Genomic DNA, 21,807 nt, shown 5'->3' with positions numbered 1-21,807 from the left:
CAGCCTCCTCAGCTCCAAGGAAAACAAACCCAACCTGCCCAGTCTCTCTTCATAGCTGAAGCGCTCCAGCCCTGGTAACATCCTGGTGAACCTCCTCTGCACCCTCTCTAACGCGATCACATCCTTCCTGTAGTGTGGCGACCAGAACTGCACACAATATTCCAGCTGTGGCCTAACCAGTGTTTTATACAGCTCCATCATAACCTCCTTGCTCTTATATTCAATGCCTCGGCTAATGAAGGCAAGTATCCCATATGCCTTTTTTACCACCTTATCCACCTGTTCCGCCGCCTTCAGGGATCTGTGTACTTGCACACCCAGATCCCTCTGACCCTCCGTCTTGCCTAGGGTCTTTCCATTCATTGTGTATTCCTTTGCCTTGTTAGTCCCCCCAAAGTGCATCACCTCGCACTTTTCCGGGTTAAATTCCATTTGCCACTGTTCCGCCCATCTGACCAACCCATCTATATCGTCCTGCAGACTGAGGCTACCCTCCTCGCTATTTACCACCCTACCAATTTTTGTATCATCCGCGAACTTACTGATCATACCCTTTACATTCATATCCAAGTCATTAATGTAGACCACAAACAGCAAGGGACCCAGCACCGATCCCTGTGGTACCCCACTGGCCACAGGCTTCCAGTCACAAAAACAACCTTCGACCATCACCCTCTGCCTTCTGCCACTAAGCCAGTTTTGTATCCAATGTGCCAAGGCACCCTGGATTCCATGGGCTCTTACCTTCTTGACCAGTCTCCTGTGCGGGACTTTATCGAAGGCCTTACTGAAATCCATGTATACCACATCCACTGCGTTACCCTCATCCACACACCTAGTCACCCCCTCAAAAAATTCAATCAAATTAGTCAGACATGATCTTCCCTTGACAAAGCCATGTTGACTATCCCTGATTAATCCTTGCCTCTCCAAGTGGAGACAAATTTTGTCCCTCAGGATTTTTTCCAATAATTTTCCTACCACTGATGTTAGGCTCACTGGCCTGTAGTTCCCCGGTTTTTCCCTACTACCCTTCTTGAATAATGGTACTACATTAGCGGTTCTCCAGTCCTCTGGCACATCCCCTGTGGCCAGAGAGGTCCTGAATATATGTGTTAGAGCCCCCGCAATCTCCTCCTTTGCCTCCCACAGCAGCCTGGGATACATTTCATCCGGGCCTGGGGATTTATCCATTTTTAGGCCAGCTAAAACCGCCAATACCTCCCCCCGCTCGATGTTAATATGTTCGAGCATATCACAGTCCCCCCGCCCTATTTCTATGTCTACATCGTCCTTCTCCATAGTGAAAACAGACGCAAAAAATTCATTCAGAACCCCTCCTACATCTTCCGGCTCCACACACAGATTGCCACTTTTGTCCCTAATGGGCCCTATTTTTTCCCTAGTTATCCTCTTACCCTTAATATACTTATAAAACATCTTCGGATTTTCCTTTATTTTGCTTGCCAGTGTTATTTCATGGCCCCTCCTTGATCTCCTAATTTCTTTTTTAAGTATCCCCCTGCACTTTTTGTACTCCTCTAGGGCTTCCTCCGTCTTTAGCCTTTTGTATCTACCAAAAGCCCTCCTTTTTTTCCTAATCCATTCCCGTATATCCCCTGACATCCAAGGTTCCCTGTGCTTTCAGTTTCAGATCGGTCACAAAGCTATCAAAAGTCTCATTTTGCTGCTGTGTCTGCGAACGGAACACGTATCTCTCATAGGTCTCGTTCTTTTTGGGAGAACAATGTGTATCAAATTTCTTTAGCACATCGTCCAATTTTTCTCTGTTCTCCTCTTGATTAAATACAAATGTATTAAATACCTCTATCGCCTGTGGGCCTGCAACCGTGAGCAGCAACGCTATTTTCCTTGCATTTGGCTTCGTACCGAATCCGATGGCAGCAATGTAGAGTTCGAATTGTTGTTTGAAAGTCCGCCAATTGCAGTCGACATTCCCCGTGAGTTTCAAACCCTCCGGTGGCCTCAAAGTCTCCATGTCGCATTTCACAATATGCAGCAGATTTTACCAATCCTGGTACCATGTTATGTTCATTAATAACTAGTCGTTTTCATTATGAACAGCTAGCTTGAGCTAGTCACTTTATTCAGCCATCTGGACTACTGCCTTGTGGGTAGCCTAGTGCATCGTGGGTAGTCCCACTCTTTTATATACATATACAGCTCAACATACAGCTCCCCCTAGTGTACCATTCTAGAATGACATGTTACTGATCATTACAGAAGGGTTCCAATAGAGGAGAAGTATGAGAATGAGGGAATCTCCTGTGTCAAGATGAGAAAATTCATACACCAGGTTTACACATACAGCCATGTCATTCACCCATATGAATATAATGTATAGATTTAACTATTTCTGCAAGAGTTTCAACTGTCATACTCTGGACATCACATACCAGTTCGTATGATCTTAAAATAAAGGAGAAAAAGAGAAAAAAAGCCAGTTTTTCACTTGAAGCCTGAAACTTACAAGTAATCACACCTTACCTCAGCAGTTTATAAGTAGCTACAGATCTATAGATTTGTCTATTTGGAACAGTGGCCTTAAAGGAACAGATTGTGATGTCCTGGACTGCTTTCAATCACCAGAGGGGGTCAGAGAGCTATTTTCCAGTGTATTTTTTTCCATATTTTTTGTGGTTTTCCCCCTCTCCCAGGAGTTTATATGGCTGTGGGTGGGGGGGTGGGAAGTGTCCTGTCATGGTGCTCCAGCCATCATGATTGTGGTGCAGACTTGATAGTCCAGCTGGTTTTTTCCTGCCCGTCAATTTTGTATGTTTGTATGTTCGTAGCCACTTTAGCAGCTAAGGATTACAGTCATGCTTTGAATGCCTCCTGTGAGCAATGCCAAAAGTGACTCGCACACTGTAAATTATCTTGTGTAGGTCCTACCACCACATTGAAGGCCGATGTCTGGCATATATTTTCAATGAATAAAGAAATAAACCTACAGTAGGTAATTTAACAGTTGTTGCTCCTAACTATAACTGGCAAAATTAAGATTATTCTCCAAACACAGTGAGCACTAATTTAACAGAATAGGTTTCAAGAGCGAATGCTACACATTTGAATGTCAGCAGCATTAAGGTTCTGAGAACTTCACCCTTATTTTGACTGATGAGTCACAGCTAAGGCAGCATTTCTATTTGTGGCACTGCAGCCTGAGAAAGGCGGAACTGAAAGAATGAATTAGATCATGTTAGAAACATTTTTGACTTATAAAAATGTGAGCATACTAAAGCAGCACTTTGTAGGTATTAATGTATGAGACAGAAATATGATTCAACTGAAATTTCTGCAAATTTGTTCTATCTAGTGAAGGTGAAAAAATTAGCCTGTGGGCTCCTCCAAGTTCTTTAATGGCAGGAAGTGTGCTTGTGTTTTTCTCCATTTTTATATATATTTTTCATTGTTTGGTGTCCTCAACCATTAGAGAGTCTGCCCTGTTGGTACTGGGCAGCACTAGGGATACCACCTAATCTAGTCTGGTTTTCAGCCCCAAAGTCTATTTTCTTCAAGACTTCTTTTTAATGGAGGATCAAACAGGGCAGTAGGAGTCCAGATTTCAGTAGCTATTTACAACAAAAAAAATCCTCTGGATATGTTCCAGACTCTCCTATCATTTGGAGTTAAAAATTTGGGTTGATTTGCAGTTTTGCTAGAGCTCTTCCAGTCAATGAAGCACATAATTCTTCCTAATGCAATGTTAGTGAAGTACTAAGTGAATGTGAAACTGCATCCTGACTCCCGTACTATATGGAACAATATGCAAAATACACTGCCTGACACCCACTGTGCTGTACAAGGTGTGAGATTCCTTAAGTTGTTCGGTCTTTCCAGCTGTGTCCATCTTGGGGGCATCTGAAATTTGAATCCATTTCAATGCTTATCTTGTGCAATTTAATATAAATGACACTGATGTAAATTTGACATGTACATTCCAATTTTGCTATTGAGGTATAACCAGATAACAGAAATACTACAGAAGGTGAAGTTAAGCAGTTAATTTGCATTGTATGGAAGTTGAATTTTATATCTGATATCTTCATTGAAAGGATTTTAGAAGGAAATTTATATGACATCTGCTCAGAAACCATGAAGTTAAGTGTTTTTTGATTGGTTGCGAGAAAGTAAATAGGGAAGGATTTTCCAGGTCTGTCATGCTGAATTCCTGCTGTAACTCCGGTGGGAGTCAGGTAGAATGGCTCGGAAAAAAGCCAAGACCCACATACAACAGTTATGATTTTCCACTTGGCCATGTTGACCCTGCAACGGTTCTTTTAAATTGATTATTTTCTTGGTGGCAGGTTAATAAATAAGACAGTTTTATATAATGTTTATCGAATGCACAGTTATTGAACTTTAATGTTTACTAGTGAGTTTGGCATTAGGGTCTGTGTTATAGGTTGAATCTGGAACACCTCACGTTCTTCAATCTGCTGCTACAAGCCTTGTTGATGGTGTTTTTCATTCAAACATTTTCTACTAGATTTCTGACTCACTCTTTGCCTCTCTCAATGCCTCTTCCTAATTTATAGAAATGCCTTGGAAGTATAATTCTATGTGAGACATAACCTAAAATCCTATATGGCTGGAGAAAATGACGTGGAAGCTCTTGTGATAGAGGTTCCACAGGTGCCCATTTCTCTCGAGTGCCTCACCCAAGTGGCCATTATTCATGTGCGAGCCTCAGTGGCGAGTGTCGGCAGAAGTCCCTCAACTGAATAACTCCAGTCTATGTCTGATACCCACACAGCAGGGGCCGTTGTCTGGGCAGTTGGCATGTATACTTGAATCTCCTAGCAGAAAACAGTAAACCTGCATAAGGACCACCCAAATGAAACTTAACACCTAGAATTCAATTTTTTACACAGCAGGTGGTTGGTATAAAATTAACACCAGGTGGAAGATCACCCATGGGGTGACATAATACCTTTTCAGTATGGGGGGGGGGTTGAATCCCTTTGAAAGAAGATCAGATCTATGGTGGGCCATCTAATATTTCTTGACAACTACATCAACTAAACCTGATTAAGATATTTTTTAAACATGATTAAACTAAAGAATCTGGTCTGGTATTTTAGCAAGCTAGCAGATGGTGAGACAATACTGTATACTATGGCTCATGGGCTACATACATACATTACATTCCAGTCCATGAAGCCCAACCAACTCCGTTCTATTTGTACTTATATTTCTTAAAAACTGGTTTATGCTATTTGTATTCATGAATCCAGGCTCATTGAAATTCAATCATAAATCAGAGCACCTGACCTATCAGTATGAGCAGCTTGAGAGCTCTACGCATGTTAATAGGGACATGGATTAAGCCCATTGGGGCATTTTACTACATTAAAGGCACTATATAATTGCAAGTTGTTTAAACTTTATACGTGGGGCACAAGGCTGCACAGTTTGTATCTACGCAACCCACAGGAATGAATGGCTGGGACACTCCCAATGTAAAACATCGTGGTACTTGTTGGATTGTAAGGTGGTCATTTTCCAAGATGATGGTACCAGCAGGGCGGCTCGCCGGCTGGTACCACCAACTCGCAAATCGTCCCTTTAATAAAATTCCCAGACTTTTAGATTCGTCGTCATGTACCATTCTTCTGGCTGTACATTTTACTCTGTTTTTGTTTTATCAGGAAGACTCTCTGAATGTTCGGCACCAACTGGAGAGTTTAATTGAAGGTGAGTTTGCAATCTTTACAACACTGAACAGAGTTTTGTGCGTGTGGGATATAAGAATAAGCAAGGTTGAGTCAGGCAACTGAAAAGTAAACCACTGTACTTGCCGACATTTTTATGGCACTATAAGTGATACTGTCAAGGAGGAGGTGCTTGATACCCTGGTATTTAATTTCTTAAGTAGACAACGAAATAATGGATTTTTCTGCTCTTTGGGTGGTTCTTTTCTTGGATCAGCTAATAATAGCTTTAATTTTCGGTTCCATTTCTCCATAGTTCAGACCAATGATAAAAATGCTTCAGTCAAACTAAACAAACCAACAGGGAAAGTAGAAGGCGAGTGTGTCTCACTCATACCTGCTCATTAAGTACAGAACCGTGGAAATTCCCAGCACAGAAGGAGGCCATTAAGCCCATCATATCTGTGCCGGCTCTTTGTTAAAACTAATCCCACAGCCCTGCTTACTCCCTATAGTCCTGTGTCTTCCTCTGGCTCAAATATTTATCCAGTTTTCCTTGATTGCTTCAAGTAGTAATGCTGATGCAATGTGCTCTCCTGTGAGAAAATGTCTTCCCAATTTGAGGTGCCAGCTTTTTATTATGAGGGCCAGAGATCTTGATGTGAGTTACTGGCTTCCTGATATGAGGAACAACTTTGTGTACCCTGTGTTCATTGCTGTAAAAGAGAAGATGGAGTATATAGGTACAGTATGTGCTGTCTTATGCAGTGCTCATAGAAGTCATAGAATCCTAGAAATGCGAAGCACAGGAAGCTATTTGACCCATTGTGCCTGTGCTAGTGTTAGCTTCCAACTGGAGTTGTCCACTCTAATCCCTTTTCCATTCTCTTTCCCCATTTGTAGAATCATAGAAATTACATGGATGCTGTTTTTTCTGACCTTAAATCCAAACATCACTCAGCTCTATCTAAGGTTGCAGCGGGTAGTCACTGTCTGTCACTAGATAATTGGAACAATTCTTGGCAGCGTACTATTGTAAATATTGTGTCACAAACCAGCAGCTCAGCCTGTTCACTAGCTTTTGCTGTCCTCAAATCCTCAGTGGCCTTCCTTTCAATGTCTGCAACAGCCTTCTCAAGGCTGTAAGGGTTCTTGTTTGTGATCACCAACCGCACTTTCCTCTCCGAAGTCCTTGAATGAGTTGTCGTCTCCCAGATCTGTGCCTATCCTTCCCGCAACTCTATGTTTGAACCCCTCCGATCAGGTTTCCACCCCAGCCACAGCACTGAAACGGCCCTTATCAAAGTCACAAATGACATCCTATGTGTTTGTGACCATGGTAAACTATCCCTCCTCATTCTTTTCAATCTGTCTGCAGCCTTTGACATGGTTGACCACACCATCTTCCTCTAACGCCTCTCCTCCGTCATCTAGCTGAGTGGAACTGCCCTCACCTGGTTTTATTCCTAGCTATCCAGTTGTAGCCAGAGAATCACCTGCAATGGCTTCTCTTCCCGCTCCCCATCATTACCTCTGGAGTCCCCCAAGGACCTGTCCTTGGCCCCCTCCTACATGCGGCCCCGCAGCAACATCATCCAAAAACACGACGTCAGGTTCCACACGTATGCCGACGACGCCCTGCTCTACCTCACTACCACCTCTCCCGACCCCTCCACTGCCTCTAATTTGTAACGCTGCATCTCCAAAGTCCAGTATTGGATGAGCAGAAACTTCCTCCAACTAAGTATTGGAAAGACTGAAGCCATTGTCTTCGATCCCCAGCACAAACTCCATTCCCTAGAGCATCCCTGATTTTAAATTGCTCCACCATTGGCGGCTGTGCCTTCAGCTGCCTAGGCCCTAAGCTCTGGAATTCCCTCCCTAAACCTCTCTAACTCTACCTCTCTGTCCTCCCTCTCTGTCCTCCTTTAAAACGCTCCTTAAAACCTAGCTCTTTGACCAAGCTTTTGGTCACCTATCCTTATGTCAAATTTTGTTTCATAATGCTCCTATGAAGTGCTTTGGAATGTTTTACTATGCTGTAGATGCTATATAAATGCAAGTTGTTGTTATTGTGAGATATCACCACCAGTGCTCACCTTCTGTCTCCTGCTTCCCCCTGAAAAATCCCACCCCCGGCCCTCTGTCCTTGCAAACGACCGCCCCACCTCTAACCTCTATTTCCTATACAAAGTCCTTGATTGTGTGGTCGCCTCCCAAATCCATGCCCATCTTTCCCACAGCTTCAACCCGTCCCAGAACTCTTCGTTACTCAAAATCTGGCCTCTTGTGCTTTGCCCCCTCCCTTCACCCCACCATGGAGGCTGTGCCTTCAGCCGCCGAGGCCCCACTCTCTGGAATTCCTTCTCTCTGCCTCTCCACCTCACCCTCTTCCTTTAAGACCTTCCTTAAAACCAATCTCTTTGACCAAGCTTTTGACCCTTCCTAACATCTTTTTTGGTTCAGCATCCATTTTTGCTGATTACATCTCTGGACGATTTTCTGTGTTAAAGGTGCCATATAAATGCAAGTTGCTGTTGTTAAACCAGTCTTTCCTGCATAGGATAACAATAGACACATTGTTTATTATGAGCACATTGCGCTACGACAGTGGCAGTCTGCTGCTCAGCCTCTGTGGCATCAGACATAGCCGAATAGCATTTCCATCACCTTGCTGGCTCAACTGGTACAATGTTACTCGCTCAGTTATTAATGTCACTTCTTGTTACGCCTGGAGCTATTCAGCCTTATTTCTTGTTTTTTGAATATATCGGCTATTTATGAGCTTCACTTTAATTTTTATTTTTTGGAGGATTCAGGAAAGTGTAAATTTAAAAGCAGCAAGAGAAATGCCAAGGCTCTAGAGCAGAGCAGAGTTTTGGGTAAAAATAATCAAAGTGGGTCAGGAAGGGACAGAGAGAGTAACAAAAGTAATAGGGCATCAGTGACTAAGGTGACATCAGGGAAAAATAGAAAAAAGTCAAAGCTAAAGGCACTATATCTGATTGCATGAAGCAATTGCAACAAAATAGATGAATTAATAGCACAGATAGAAATGAATAGGTTTGATCTAATAGCCATTATGGAGACGCGGTTGCAAAGTGACCAAAGTTGGGAACTAAATATTCCAGGATACTTAACTTTTAGAATAGATAGGTAAAATGGAAAAGGAGGAGGGGTAGCCCTGATAAAGGATGAGATAAAGACAGTGGAGAGAAAGGATCTTAGCTCCAAAAATCAAGAAGTGGAATCAATTTGGGTGGAGCTAAGAAACAGCAAGGGGCAGCAAACATTGGTGGAAGTTGTTTATAGGCCCCCAAACAATAGTTGTAATGTAGGGTAGAGTATAAATCAGGAAATTAACGGCGCATGTAACATGGGGGACTTTAATCTACATATAGACTGGGCAAACCAAATTTGCAGTACTAGTGTGGAGGACGAATTCATGGAATGTATACAAGATAGTTTTCTAGATCAGTATGTTGAGGAACCAACGAGGGAACAGGTTATTTTAGATCTAGTATTGTGCAATGAAAAAGGGTTAATTATTAACCTTGAAGTAAAGGGGCCTTTAGGGAAGGGTGACCATAATATGATAGAATTTTATATTGAGTTTGAAAGTGATTTAGTTAAATCCGAAACTAGGGTCTTAAATCTAAACAAAGCAAACTACGTAGGGATGAGGGGTGAGTTGGCTAAGGTAGATTGGGAAACTACATGAAAAGGTATGATGGTAGGCAAGCAATGGCTAGCATTTAAAGAATTAATACATAATTTACAACAAATATGCATTCCTTTAAGGCACAAAAACCCCACAGGAAAAGTGGTCCAACCGTGGCTAACAAGAGAAGTTAAAGATAGCATTAGATCAAAGGAAGAGGCTTATAATGTTGCCAAAAACAGTAGTAAGCCTGAGGATTGGGAGAATTTTAGAATTCAGCAAAGGAGGACCAAGAAATTGATAAAGAAAGGAAAAATAGAATATGAGAGTAAACTAGCGAGAGACATAAAAACAGACTGTAAAAACTTCTATCAGTATGTAAAAAGGAAAAGATTAGCAAAGATAAACGTGGGTCCCTTACAGGCTGAGACAGGAGAAATTATAATGGGGAATAAGGAAACTGCAGTGAAATTAAACAAATACTTTGTGTCTGTCTTCACGGAAGACGCAAAAAACCTCCTGGAAATAGTGGAGAACCAAGGTCTCGCGAGAATGAGGAACTGAAAGAAATTAGTATTAGTAAAAAAAATAGTACTTGAGAAATTAATGGGACTGAAAGCCGATAAATCCCCATGACCTGATGGCCTACATCCTAGGGTTTTGAAAGAGGTGGCTATAGAGATAGTGGATGCATTGGTTGCCATCTTCCAAAATTCCATAGATTCTAGAATGGCTCCCACGGATTGGAAGGTAGCAAATGTAACCCCACTATTTAAGAAAGGAGGGAGAGAGAAAATGGGGAACTACAGACCAGTTAGCCTGACATCAGTAGTAGGGAAAATGCTCAAATCTATTATTAAGGACGTGGTAACAGGGCACTTAGAAAATAATAATAGGATTGGGCAGAGTCAACACTGATTTATGAAAGGGAAATCATGTTTGACGAAGCTGTTAGAGTTTTTTGAGGTTGTAACCAGCAGAATAGATAAGGGGAACCAGTGGATGTGGTGTCTTTGGATTTTCAGATTGCATTTGATAAGGTGACACACAAGAGATTATAAAACAAAATTAGGGCTCATGGGATTGGGGGTAATATACTTGCATGGATTGAGGATTGGTTGACGGACAGAAAGCAGAATGGGAATAAGTGGGTCATTTTCGGATTGGCAGGCTGTAACTAGTGGGGTACCTCAAGGATCAGTGCTTGGGCCTCAACTATTCGAAATCTATATCAATGATTTGGATGAGGGGACCAAATGTAATATATCCAGGTTTGCTGATGATACAAAGCTGGGTGGGAATGTAAGTTGTGAGGAGGATGCAAGGAGGCTTCAAGGGGATATAGACAGGCGAAGTGAGTGGGCAAGAACATGGCAAATGGAATATAATGTGGAGAAATGTGAAGTTATCCACTTCGGCAGGAAAAATAGAAAGGCAGAGTATTTTTTAAATGCTAAGAGATTGAGAAATGTTGGTGTTCAGAGGGACCTGGAAGTCCTTGTACACAAATCACTGAAAGTTGACATGCAGGTATAGCAAGCAATTAGGAAAGGTTATGTTGGCCTTTATTACACGAGGATTTGAGTATAAGAGTAAAGACACCTTACTGCAATTATATAGGGCCCTGGTGAGACCACACCTGGAGTATTGTGTACAGTTTTGGTCTCCTTACCTAAGGAAGGATATACTTGCCATAGAGGGAGTGCAACGAAGGTTCATCAGACTGATTCCTGGGTTGGAGAGATTGTCCTATGAGGAGAGATTGAGTAAACTAGGTCTATATTCTCTAGAGTTTAGAAGAATGAGAGGTGATCTTATTGAAACATATAAAATTCTTACAGGGCTTGACAGAGTAGATGCAGGGAGGATGTTTCACTTGACTGGGGAGTCTAGAACCAGGGGTCACAGTCTCAGAATAAGGGGTCAGCCATTTAGGACTGAGATGAGGAGAAATTTCTTCACTCAGAGGGCGGTGAATCTTTGGAATTCTCTACCCCAGAGGGCTGTGGATGCTCAGTCGTTGAGTATATTCAAGACAGAGATCGATAGATTTTTGGATATTAAGGGAATCAAGGGATATGGGGATAGTGCAGGAAAGTGGAGTTGAGGTAGAAGATCAGCCATGATCTTATCGAATGGCAGAGTAGGCTCGAGGGGCCGAATGGCCTACTCCTGCTCCTATATCTTATGGTCTTTCTTAGGCATAGATCAATGCCATCTGCCATTTTCTATCATGCCCATGCGTGGGCTGTTCAGGGCATTCTCATGAGTACTTGCTGCATATCTTCACGTTTTGCTTAAGGTCATACAGTTTTCTCCTCATTTCAACTCCTGTACAATGGGTTTACTCCACCATGCTCATTACTATCACCTCTTCCTATCCCTCCTGTACCCTTTGCATATTTATGTGTTGCCCAGGAGAAGTTAGATTGTCACCACTCACCATTAACAACAGCATGGAAGGCATCAGCTGATCTTTGAGCTTTGTGTTTCGCCTTCTCTCCTCCACTCAACGAATTTCCTTACTCCACAGCTAGATTCATAAAAACTTGTTCTGGTTAAATGTTTCATTAACCACTGCAGTATTGCTGATGTGCTTTGATCAGTTGAGTGTGTTTTGTCACTAATCCAATCTCCCATTCTTTTTTTTAATTCACTTATGCGATCTGGGCGTCGCTGGCAAGGCCAGCATTTATTGCCCATCCCTAGTTGCCCTTGAGAAGGTGGTGGTGAGCCACTTTCTTGAACCGCTGCAGTCCGTGTGGTGAAGGTGCTCCCACAGTGCTATTATGTAGGTAGTTCCAGGATTTTGCACAAGTCCCCAGCTGTTGGTGAGGAGGACTTTGCAGGGTTGACTGGGCTAGGTGTGCCGTGTCCATAGCCGGTGCCGAGGTCGATGCCGGGTGGTCCGTCTGATTTCATTCTTATTAGGTTTTGTAGCGGTTAGTTACAACTAACTGCCATTTCAGAGGGCAGTTAAGAGTCAACCACATTGCTGTGGGTCTGGAGTCACATAGAGGCCAGACCAGGTAAGGACAGCAGATTTCCTTCCCTAAAGGACATTAGTGAACCAGATGGGTTTTTACGACAATCCGATAGTTTCATGGTCACCATTTCTGATACTAGCTTTTTATTCCAGATTTATAACAGGGTTGACGGCAGTTCAATTCCTGCCAATTCATTGGAAAGCAGCACATTTAACACATTTTCCCTTCAAAAGAGGAATTTCTTGACCTTAATTCTTTGAGTTTTGTTTTAAAGATGAGCCAATGGGCCAGAATTGGCAATGGATATGACTGGGTACTCTCAGAGTACGCCATCATACTGCCTTTGAAATGGACAACAAAAGCAGATTATCTGGTTGTTGTCACATTGCTGTTTGTGGGAGCTTGGTGTGTGCAAATTGGCTGCTGCATTTCCTACATTACAACAGTGACTACATTTCAAAAAGTACTTAATTGGCTATAAAGCACTTTGGGACATTCGGTGTTCGTGAAAGGCGCTATATAAATGCAAGTCTATCTTTCTTCATTCTTAACAGTGGCTATACTTCAGAAGTAATTCATTGTCTGTGAAGCACTATAGGACATACTTGTGAGACATGAGAAGTTGTACAAACAATGCAAGTTCTTTCCTGCCGCTGGCATAATTACTACAGGTAGACTACCCTTTATCTGAACTTCCGAAAACCGAAACCCTCTAAAAACCGAAGGTTTTTTTGGTCAGCGTAAGTCGTGCGCACGACCCCCCGCGGACCCCCGCCGACCCCCCCGCCGACCCCCCCGCGGACCCCCGCCGACCCCGACCCCTGCCGACTTACGCTGAGCAGAGGGTCAGCGTAAGTCGTGCGCATGACCCCCCGCCGACCCCCCCGCGGAACCACCTGACTCTCTTCCAAAGGCTCGAAAACAACGAGAGCTCTGAGCCCGCGGCGGTGCCGGCCCCTGTTCCGACCGAGCACGACGACCTGTTGGTGTAAATGCGGAACTACATTGCATTCCAGGCTAGCAGCAACGGACAAGCCATGACTGCGGACCCCCCCCGCGGACCCCCGCCGACGCCGACCCCCCCTGACCCCGACCCCCCCTGACCCCGACCCCCGCCGACCCCCCCCGGACCCTCGCCCCCACCGACCCCCCCGCCGACCCCGACCCCCGCCGACCCCCGACCCCCGCCGACCCCCCCACGGACCCCCGCCGACCCCGACCCCCCCGCGGACCCCCGCCGACCCCCCCCGCGGACCCCCGCCGACCCACCTTCCGAAATCCGAAATTTTCCGAAAACCGAAACACGGCTGGTCCCGAGGTTTTCGGATAAAGGATAGTCTACCTGTATTTAAATCCAGCTTGCACAAATTTTCAGCCTGCTAGTTCAAATCGGGTGGCTGCAGACTGCAGATTGGGAAAATAAGTGACCACATACAACAATTGCACTCAGTGCGCCCACTACGTGCACTGCAGTTGGCTGATGAGAATTAGGAGGAACAGCAGTGCGCAAACTGGGCGGTAAGGTGGCATGAAAGGCAAATAGATTGGTAGATAGACCGACAGACAGACACGTGAATATATAGTGCCTTTCACAACCTCAGGACATCCCAAAGCACTTTACAGTCAATGAAGTACTTTTGAAGTATATGAACAATGGAACAGTAGTAAGCCGTTCAGCCTCTCGAGACTGTTCCACCATTCAATTAGATCATGGCTGATCTGTATATCTGTATCTTAACTCCATCTATCCGCCTTGGTTCCATAATCCGTAATACCCTTGCCTAACAAAAATGTATCAATCTTAGTTTTGACATTTTTAATAGACCTAGCCCCAACAGCTTTTTTGGGGGGTGTGGGGGGAGTTCCAGATTTCCACTACCCTTTGTGTTGAATAAGTGCTTTCTGACATCACCCCTGAATGGCCTAGTTCTAATTTTAAGGTTATACCCCCTTGTTCTGAACTTCCCCCCCACCAGAGGAAATAGTTTCTCTCGATCTACCTTATCAACTCGTTTGATCATCTTAAACACCTCAATTAGATCGCTCCTTAATCTTCTTTACTCAAGGGAATACAAGCCTAGTCTATGCAACCTATCATCATAATTTACCCATTTTAGCCCCGGTATCATTCTGGTGAATCTGCGCTGCACCCACTCCAAGGCCAATCTATCCTTCCTGAGGTGTGGTGCCCAGAACTGGACGCAGTTACTCCAGATGAGGTCTAACCAGAGTTCTGTACAGCTGTAACATAACTTCCACCCCTTTGTATTCCAGCCCTCTTGAGATAAAGGGGGGTGGGAGGAGGGGTGGGAGGGGGGAAAAGGGGGGGTGGGTGGGGGAGGGGGAGGGGGGAAAGAGGGGGTGGGGGGAAAAGGGGGTGTGTGGGAGGGGGGAAGGGGTGTGTGGGGGGGAAGGGGGTGTGTGGGAGGGGGAGGGGGGAAGGGGGGTGTGGGAGGGGGGGAAGGGGGTGTGTTGGGGGGGAAAGGGGTGTGTGGGAGGGGGGTAGGGGGTGTGTGGGAGGGGGGAAGGGTGTGTGTGGGAGGGGGGGTAGGGGGTGTGTGGGAGGGGGGAAGTGGGTGTGTTGGGGGAAGGGGTGTGTGGGAAGTGGGGGGGAAGGGGGGTGGGAGGGGGGAAGGGGGGTGTGGGAGGGGGGAAGGGTGTTGGGGGTGGGGGGAGGCGGGGGAAGGGTGTGTGTGTGGGGGGAAGGGGTGTGTGGGAGGGGGGAAGGGGGTGTGCGAGGGGGAAGGGTGTTTGTGGGAGGGGGGAAGGGGGTGTGTGGGGAGGGGGAAGGGGGGTGTGGGAAGTGGGGGGAAGGGTGTTTGTGGGAGGGGAGAAGGGGGTGTGTGGGAGGGGGGAAGGGGGTGTCTGGGAGGGGGGAAGGGGGTGTGTGGGAGGGGGTAAGGGGGTGTGTGGGAGGGGGGAGGGTAAGGGGGTGTGTGGGGAGGGGGTAAGGGGGTGGTGTGTGGGAGGGGGAAGGGGGTGTGTGGGAGGGGGGAAGGGGGGTGTGTGGGAAGGGGGGGTGTGGAGCGGGGGTGAAGGGGGGGGTGTGTGGGAGGGGGGCGAAGGGGGTGTGTGGCAGAGGGGGGAAGGGGGGTGTGGGAGGGGGGGAAGGGGGGGGAAAGGGAGAGGGGGAGCCAGCAGACCCTCTCCCCTCTGCCAGTGTTGGTCCCTGTCTGGGCCGGAAGCCTGGGACTGGAGAAGCCTAGGCCTCGGGCCCCTGCACTGACATGGCCCAGCCAACCTTTTAATACCTTGAAACTTGAAGTACTTATAAAACATTTTTGGTAAATCTTTCTATAACATACACTTTACAACCTCGCCAATCTTTTTATTAAAAAAGGGGGTCCTCACCTGTCAGTGTGTTGTATCACAAACAACAATGGCCGCCGCTTGCTGTTCAGTTGGAAAGATTAGGACCCGCCCACACAATTCACAATTCACAATTCAAATCGCTTTATTGGCATGATAAGTTACATCTTATGTTGCCAAAGCATCAAAATACATTTATGGTTGAACACATAAACGCAGTTCTATTCATACAGTGTATAAACAGGTATATCCCTGAGTGTATAAATATACATTCGTATTGTTTATATATATTCTTTTCTTAGTTTACTGGTTGTCCCTCTGTTCATGGCAAGCTGTAACATAGTGTGCCGCCAGTGTTACACAGCTTCTCTCCTCTCCCAGTAGGAATGGGAGTTTTTGGTTGTCATTCAGATTTCTGAATTCAGGGCATATTTGTGAGAATTTTTGGTAGAAATTCTCCCTGATGTCCTGATATTTTCCACAGGCTGTGAGGAAGTGCATCTCTGTCTCCACTACTCCCTGACTGCAGTGAGAGCATATCCTGGTCCTGTCTCTGGCAGACCTGGTCTTGCCTGTGTCTGCCTTTTTCGATCGCTAGGCTATGTTCGCTAAGTCTGTACCTTGTCAAGGTTCTTCTCAGTTTGTTATGCCTTTACCATGGTCAGGTAATCAGCTATGTTGTATTGTCTGTTTAGGGCCAAGTAGCAATTGAGTTTGCTTTGGGTTTTTGTTGTTTCTGCCCAATATGTCAGATATTTTTCCTTTTGCTTAGCGACGATTGTGTTGGGTCGAATTCTTTGTGTTACCCTGTCACTGCCCTGGGGCTGGTTATTGTTAGTATTGTTTAGTAGTTACTTCACTGAGTCCCAGGACTAGTTGACTGAGGGTATTCTTCTTTATGGTCAGCTCTTGGCATTTCAGGGCGTCGTAGTGATAGCATTGGGGTTGCTCATTTGTAGTGATTCCAAATTTGGTGGCTCTTTTTTGGGATAGTGATTATTAATGGATATTGGCCTAGTTCCGCCCTGCATGCATTGTTTACTGTTTTCCTTTGAGTCGCGAGGATACTTTTACAGAATTCTGCATGTAGGATCTCAATTGGGTGTTTGTCCATTTGCGAATTCTTGTTTGACACACTCGATTGTCTCTCCAGGACCCGATTGGGAGCACTGAAGCCCCACCCACCGTATGTTCCTGTACTAAGATGGCTGCGCATGCACTCTGTTACACACAATGAAAATGGCGTCGCACTGAAACTTTTCGCACTCCTTGACAAAGATGGCTGCCGTTAACCCTGGGGCTGTCAGCAGAAGAAATCCCCTCAGCTGCAAACACGGGACCTTCAGATAATTATTCGGGGCTTGCGACCTACCCCAGTTGCTTATGAAGCCTCCCCACCTACCGACCCCGGGATTGGAGTGGAGGCAGCAGACCCTCTCTCCTTCTGCCAGTGTTGGTCCTTGTCTAGACCGGGAGCCTGGGACTGGAGTTGCGCTACTGGCGGTTGGAGAAGCCTAGGCCCCGCTCTGCAGTGTTGGTCCCTGTCTAGGCTGGGAGCCTGGGACTGGAGTTGCGCTGCTGGCGGTTGGAGAAGCCTAAGCCCCGGGCCCCCGCACTGACATGGCCCCGAGAAATAAATCACATACTGGACTCATTTATTACACACAAATTATATAATGAGCTAGTTGGGCTCCTAAGTACCAAATTTGTGCTGGATAAAATCCCCTCCACACACACAGAAAGTGGGAAAAATAAATCAATAGTTCGTAGTTAGGAATCAAGCTGGCTGACACTCACTTCGGTTCAGAATGATAAGGCCCCGCCACACACGCAACGATTGGTCAACCGTCAGGTCACTGAAGTGTAGGATTGGTCAATGGTCCTGTCACTCGACTGTAGGATGGCCACCCACACACACAATGAACCGCCCCCACTCGATGCAATGAGCGGATAATGAGCGAATTTTGAATGTTTTTTGGATACCGTCGGCACAATTTTTGTCTGACCAAAAAGTAAATACACCTACAAGAGTCCCCTAATGATGTGCTTTCGTTTGATATAACATATGTGTAGGTACGCTCTATAACTTTTGATTGTATAGCCGGACAGACAGAGAGACAGACAGACAGAGAGACATACTGTTTTATATATACTAGCTGAAGTGCCCGGCGGTGCTGAGGCTTTTTTGAGGGCATGTTGTTGTTGGAAGAGAGAGAGAGAGTGACTGGGGGGAAGAGAGAGAGAGCGACTGGGGGAAGAGAGAGAGCGACTGGGGGGAAGAGAGAGAGCGACTGGGGGGAAGAGAGAGAGTGACTGGGGGAAGAGAGAGAGCGACTGGGGGAAGAGAGAGAGGGAGGGGGAGGGGGAGGGAGGGGGGAGGAGGGGGGAGAGAAGGGGGGGAGGGGGGAGTGTGAGGGGGGAAGGGGGAGAGAGAAGGGGGAGGGTGAGGAGGGGGGAAGAAATGGGGGAGGGGGAGGAGGGAGGAGAGAGAGACACAGAGGGAAAGAGAGAGAGAGGGCGAGTGGCCCACGGGCGCAAATGGAGCCAAGCCCCGGGAACGGGTGTGAGCCGGCTTGAGGCTGTGAGAGACGGCCAGGCCCAATTTGCCGGAGTAACCCTTCCCCCCCTTCCGAGCCCCGGCCGCCCCGCCCCGCACTCCCGAGCCGTGGCCACCCCGCCCCGCACTCCCGAGCCCGCCCCAGGCCCGGTTGCCGGCGTAACCCTTCCCCCCCTTCCGAGCCCCGGCCGCCCCGCCCCGCACTCCCAAGCCCCGCCCCCCGCTCTCCCGAGAGCCCCCGCCCCCCCGCCCGAGCCGGCTTCAAGACCGCCGAGCGGGGAAGAGAGAGAGACGCCGCATCTCACCTGCTGGCTTCCCGCGCTCTGTGCCTCGGACGTCTGTGTGTCGCCTGCTGCGCGCACACCCTGCGCCTGTCCCGTGTCCCTCGCGGCTGACGCCGTTGCCCCGGGTAACAGGACGGGGGAGACTGGGGGGGAGGCGCTTACCACAAGCCGTGGAACAATTACCTAGCTCGGGCGTGGCTGGGCAGGGGAGCCCCAGGCTTTGAGGCCTTACAAAAATGGGGAAAGGGAGGAAAAAGAATCAGGTTAGAGAAAATATTTACAAATGAATTAACTTTTTTTTAAAACAATTTAATAAAAGCAATTATTTTTTGCTGGAAATGTAGATTTGAAAAGAAACACGCAGAAAGTGGGAAAAAGAAATGAACAGTTTGGAATCAAGATGGCGGCCACGCACCTCGGTTCAGAAGGATAAGGCCCGCCCACACACGCACCGATTGGTCAACCGTCATGTCACTGAAGTGTAGGATTGGTGAATCGCCCTGTCACTCGACTCTAGGAGGGCCCGTCCGCACGCGCAACGAACCCGCCCCCGCGACGCAGCGATTGGTCGACCGTCGGGTCGCTCAACCGTACGATTGGTCGACCTCGACGTCAATCGATGCTAATGAGCTGATAATGAGCAGAATTTTGAATGTTTTTTGGATACCGCGGACGCAATTTTTGTCTCAGCGAAACGTAAATACGCTTATGACCGTTCTGGAATCGTAAGCTTTCTTTTGATGTGACGCACGTGTAGGTACGCTCTATAACTTTAGAGTGTATAGCCGGACAGACAGACAGACAGATGGAAGGACAGACAGACAGACAGACAGATCGATCCTTTTATATATATATAATAGCTGGGGGGAGCCCGGCTTTGCCAGGGCTGTTTTGGGCCGGGCGGTTTAAATCGAGTGCCAGGCTTTGGGGTCTCTCTGTGTCCCTCTGTGAATCTGCTGCCGGGCAACATTTTAAATTGAGTACCAGGCTTTCAGGCCCTGTCTGTCTGTCCCTCTGTGAATCTGCTGCCGGGCAACATTTCTACCTTTTAATACCTTGAAAGATGAAAGTGAAAGTACTTATAAAACGTTTTTGGTAAATCTTATGTTATTTTTAAAAGAGATACTAACTTTCAAAGTAGTTTGAGGTGGAAGCTGAAGTCATGGCAGTGAAACAATGGCTGCCAGATCCCCGAGATGAAAACGATTAGTCCCGCCCACACACACACACACACCGATTGGCCAACCATCAGGGGACCGTACTGCAGGATTGGTCAATCGTGACGGCACAGGATTGGTCGAACCTTGACGTCAGTCAATCAATGCTAGCAGATAATGAGTTTAATTTTGAAGGTTTTTTGCATAAGGCGCGAACAATTTTCGTCCGACCGAAAAGTAAATATGCTTACCAGCGTCCCAGAAGCGTAAGCTTTCTTCGGAGGTAATGCGCGCGTAGGTACGCTTTATAACTTTCGAGCGCATAGCCAGACAGACGCACACCCGAGGAAAGACAGAAGGACAGACAGAAGGACAGACAGACAGATCGACTCCTTTATATATAGATAGATAGTGAAAAGCTGAGGCCCCAGTACAGATCCCTGGGGTGGGGCGGGGGGGGTGCACCACTAGTCACATCCTGCCAATTTGAGTATATACCTATTACCCCTACTCTCTGTCCCCTACCTCCTAACCAATTATCTATCCAAGATAATAGGTTGCCTCCATTTCTGTGCACTCTCATTTTTGTTAATGTGGAACCTTGTCAAATGCCTTTTGGAAATCCACATAAATAACATACTTAGCCACTGTAATCACTGTTGTAATGTAGGAAACGTGGGAGCCAATTTGTGCATGGCATGGACCCACGAACAGCCAATGAATCTGTTTTTTTTAAGTGATGATGGTTTCTTCGAAATAGCGACATGGAATCTTTTATGTCCATTTGAGAGAGCAGACAAGGCCTCGGTATAATGTCTTATCTGAAAGACGGCACTTCCGACAGTGCAGCACTCCCTCAGTACTGCAGTGGGAGTGTCAGCCTGGATTTTGTGTTCAAGTCTCAGGAGTGGCGCTTGAACCCACAACCTTCTGACTTAGAGGCAAGATACTATCACCGAGCCACGCCTTATGACATGGCTGACATATGGTCAGTCCTGTCGTTACCTGATGCATTGCCCATAACAACGGAGGCAGAGCTACCTGGGAATGGTAGTGGGGGGCTGAGGCTAAGATGAGGGGCTTGTGACCAAGCTGTGCCATCAGCTAAACAAAGACCTACAGATGCAATCTAACATCGACAAGGTATTGAGAGTAACTGTGAAAGTCACCGTTGCCCTGAACTTCAGTGCCTCAGAGTCATTCGTAAGAAGTCACACAACACCAGGTTATAGTCCAACAGCTTTATTTGAAATCACAAGCTTTCCGAGCGCTGCTCCTTCTTTCCAGCAGAGCACTTTTTTTTTATCCCCAGATCCATCACAGTGATGATAGATGCCTTAGGTCTGTGGAGTCTGGTGGGAGCATGCCTTAAAATTAAATTAAATTTTAAAAATCATAACCTGTAGTTGGCGGCCGCAGGGGCCGCTGAAGACTCCTGAGCGGGGCCAGTCTATTGCCTGCCCCTTTCATCGGCAACAATTGTACACGGGCTCCTTCAATAGGCGTTAGACCCCTAGTTAACATGTGCTAGGGGCCGTCTGCCTTAGGAGGCGCCTGAAAGATACTAATTAATGGGCTCCATGAACCCAATACCCGCGCAGATTGGACACAGGCTACCCCACTGCTTGAAAAACAGGCGCAATGCATACCAATTTCCACCCCTGATTTGTCTCAAAAGTTGGTGTCTGGTCCTAAAGCAGCTACTTCAGGCTAGCAGTTAGTCCATGACGTCACTTGAAATCAACCCATCTTTCTTTAATGCTACAACATCAGCTTGGCTTAATTCATAGCACACTTGTCTGACGCAGTAGGTCGTGGGTTCAAATCCCACTCCAGAGACTTCAGCAGATAATCGTGGCTGACACTCCAGCACATTATGGAGGGAGTGCTACATTGTCAAGAGGCAATGTCTCTGGGATGAGATATTAAACCGATGCCCTGCCTACCAGTTCAGGTAGATGCAAGACCTCCGATGGTAGTATTTCAAAGAAGAGCAGCAGGTTCTCCCAGTGTCCTCGCCAGCATTCCTCCCTCAACACCATTCATCTCCATTGCTGTTTCAACACCATTCATCTCCATTGCTGTGTCAGTGAGCTTGCTGTACGCAAATTGACTGCACTTCAAAAGTAATTCATTGGTTGCAAAGTACTTTGAGGCGTTATAAGGAGATAAAATCC

The 21,807-nt window shown here is 46.5% G+C and overlaps 1 protein-coding gene across 2 annotated transcripts in view; it reads left to right on the top strand.

Annotated features, from left to right (window-relative positions):
• adgb (androglobin) overlaps positions 1-21,807 on the top strand; it is a 399,345-nt gene that overhangs the window by 123,396 nt on the left and 254,142 nt on the right. For both annotated transcript variants that reach the window (XM_085981859.1, XM_085981860.1), the window contains one exon: positions 5,673-5,718. In XM_085981859.1, coding sequence (XP_085837985.1) covers positions 5,673-5,718 — 46 coding nt within the window. The remainder of the gene's footprint in view (positions 1-5,672; positions 5,719-21,807) is intronic.

This window comes from Somniosus microcephalus, chromosome 3 (assembly GCF_052327205.1).
Source record: "Somniosus microcephalus isolate GS21.2 chromosome 3, FLI_Smic_1.0, whole genome shotgun sequence".
Classification (NCBI taxonomy): Eukaryota; Metazoa; Chordata; class Chondrichthyes; order Squaliformes; family Somniosidae; genus Somniosus; species Somniosus microcephalus.
The sequence above is the reverse complement of the archived record's forward strand: the minus strand, read 5'-3'. Positions and strand labels throughout refer to the sequence as shown.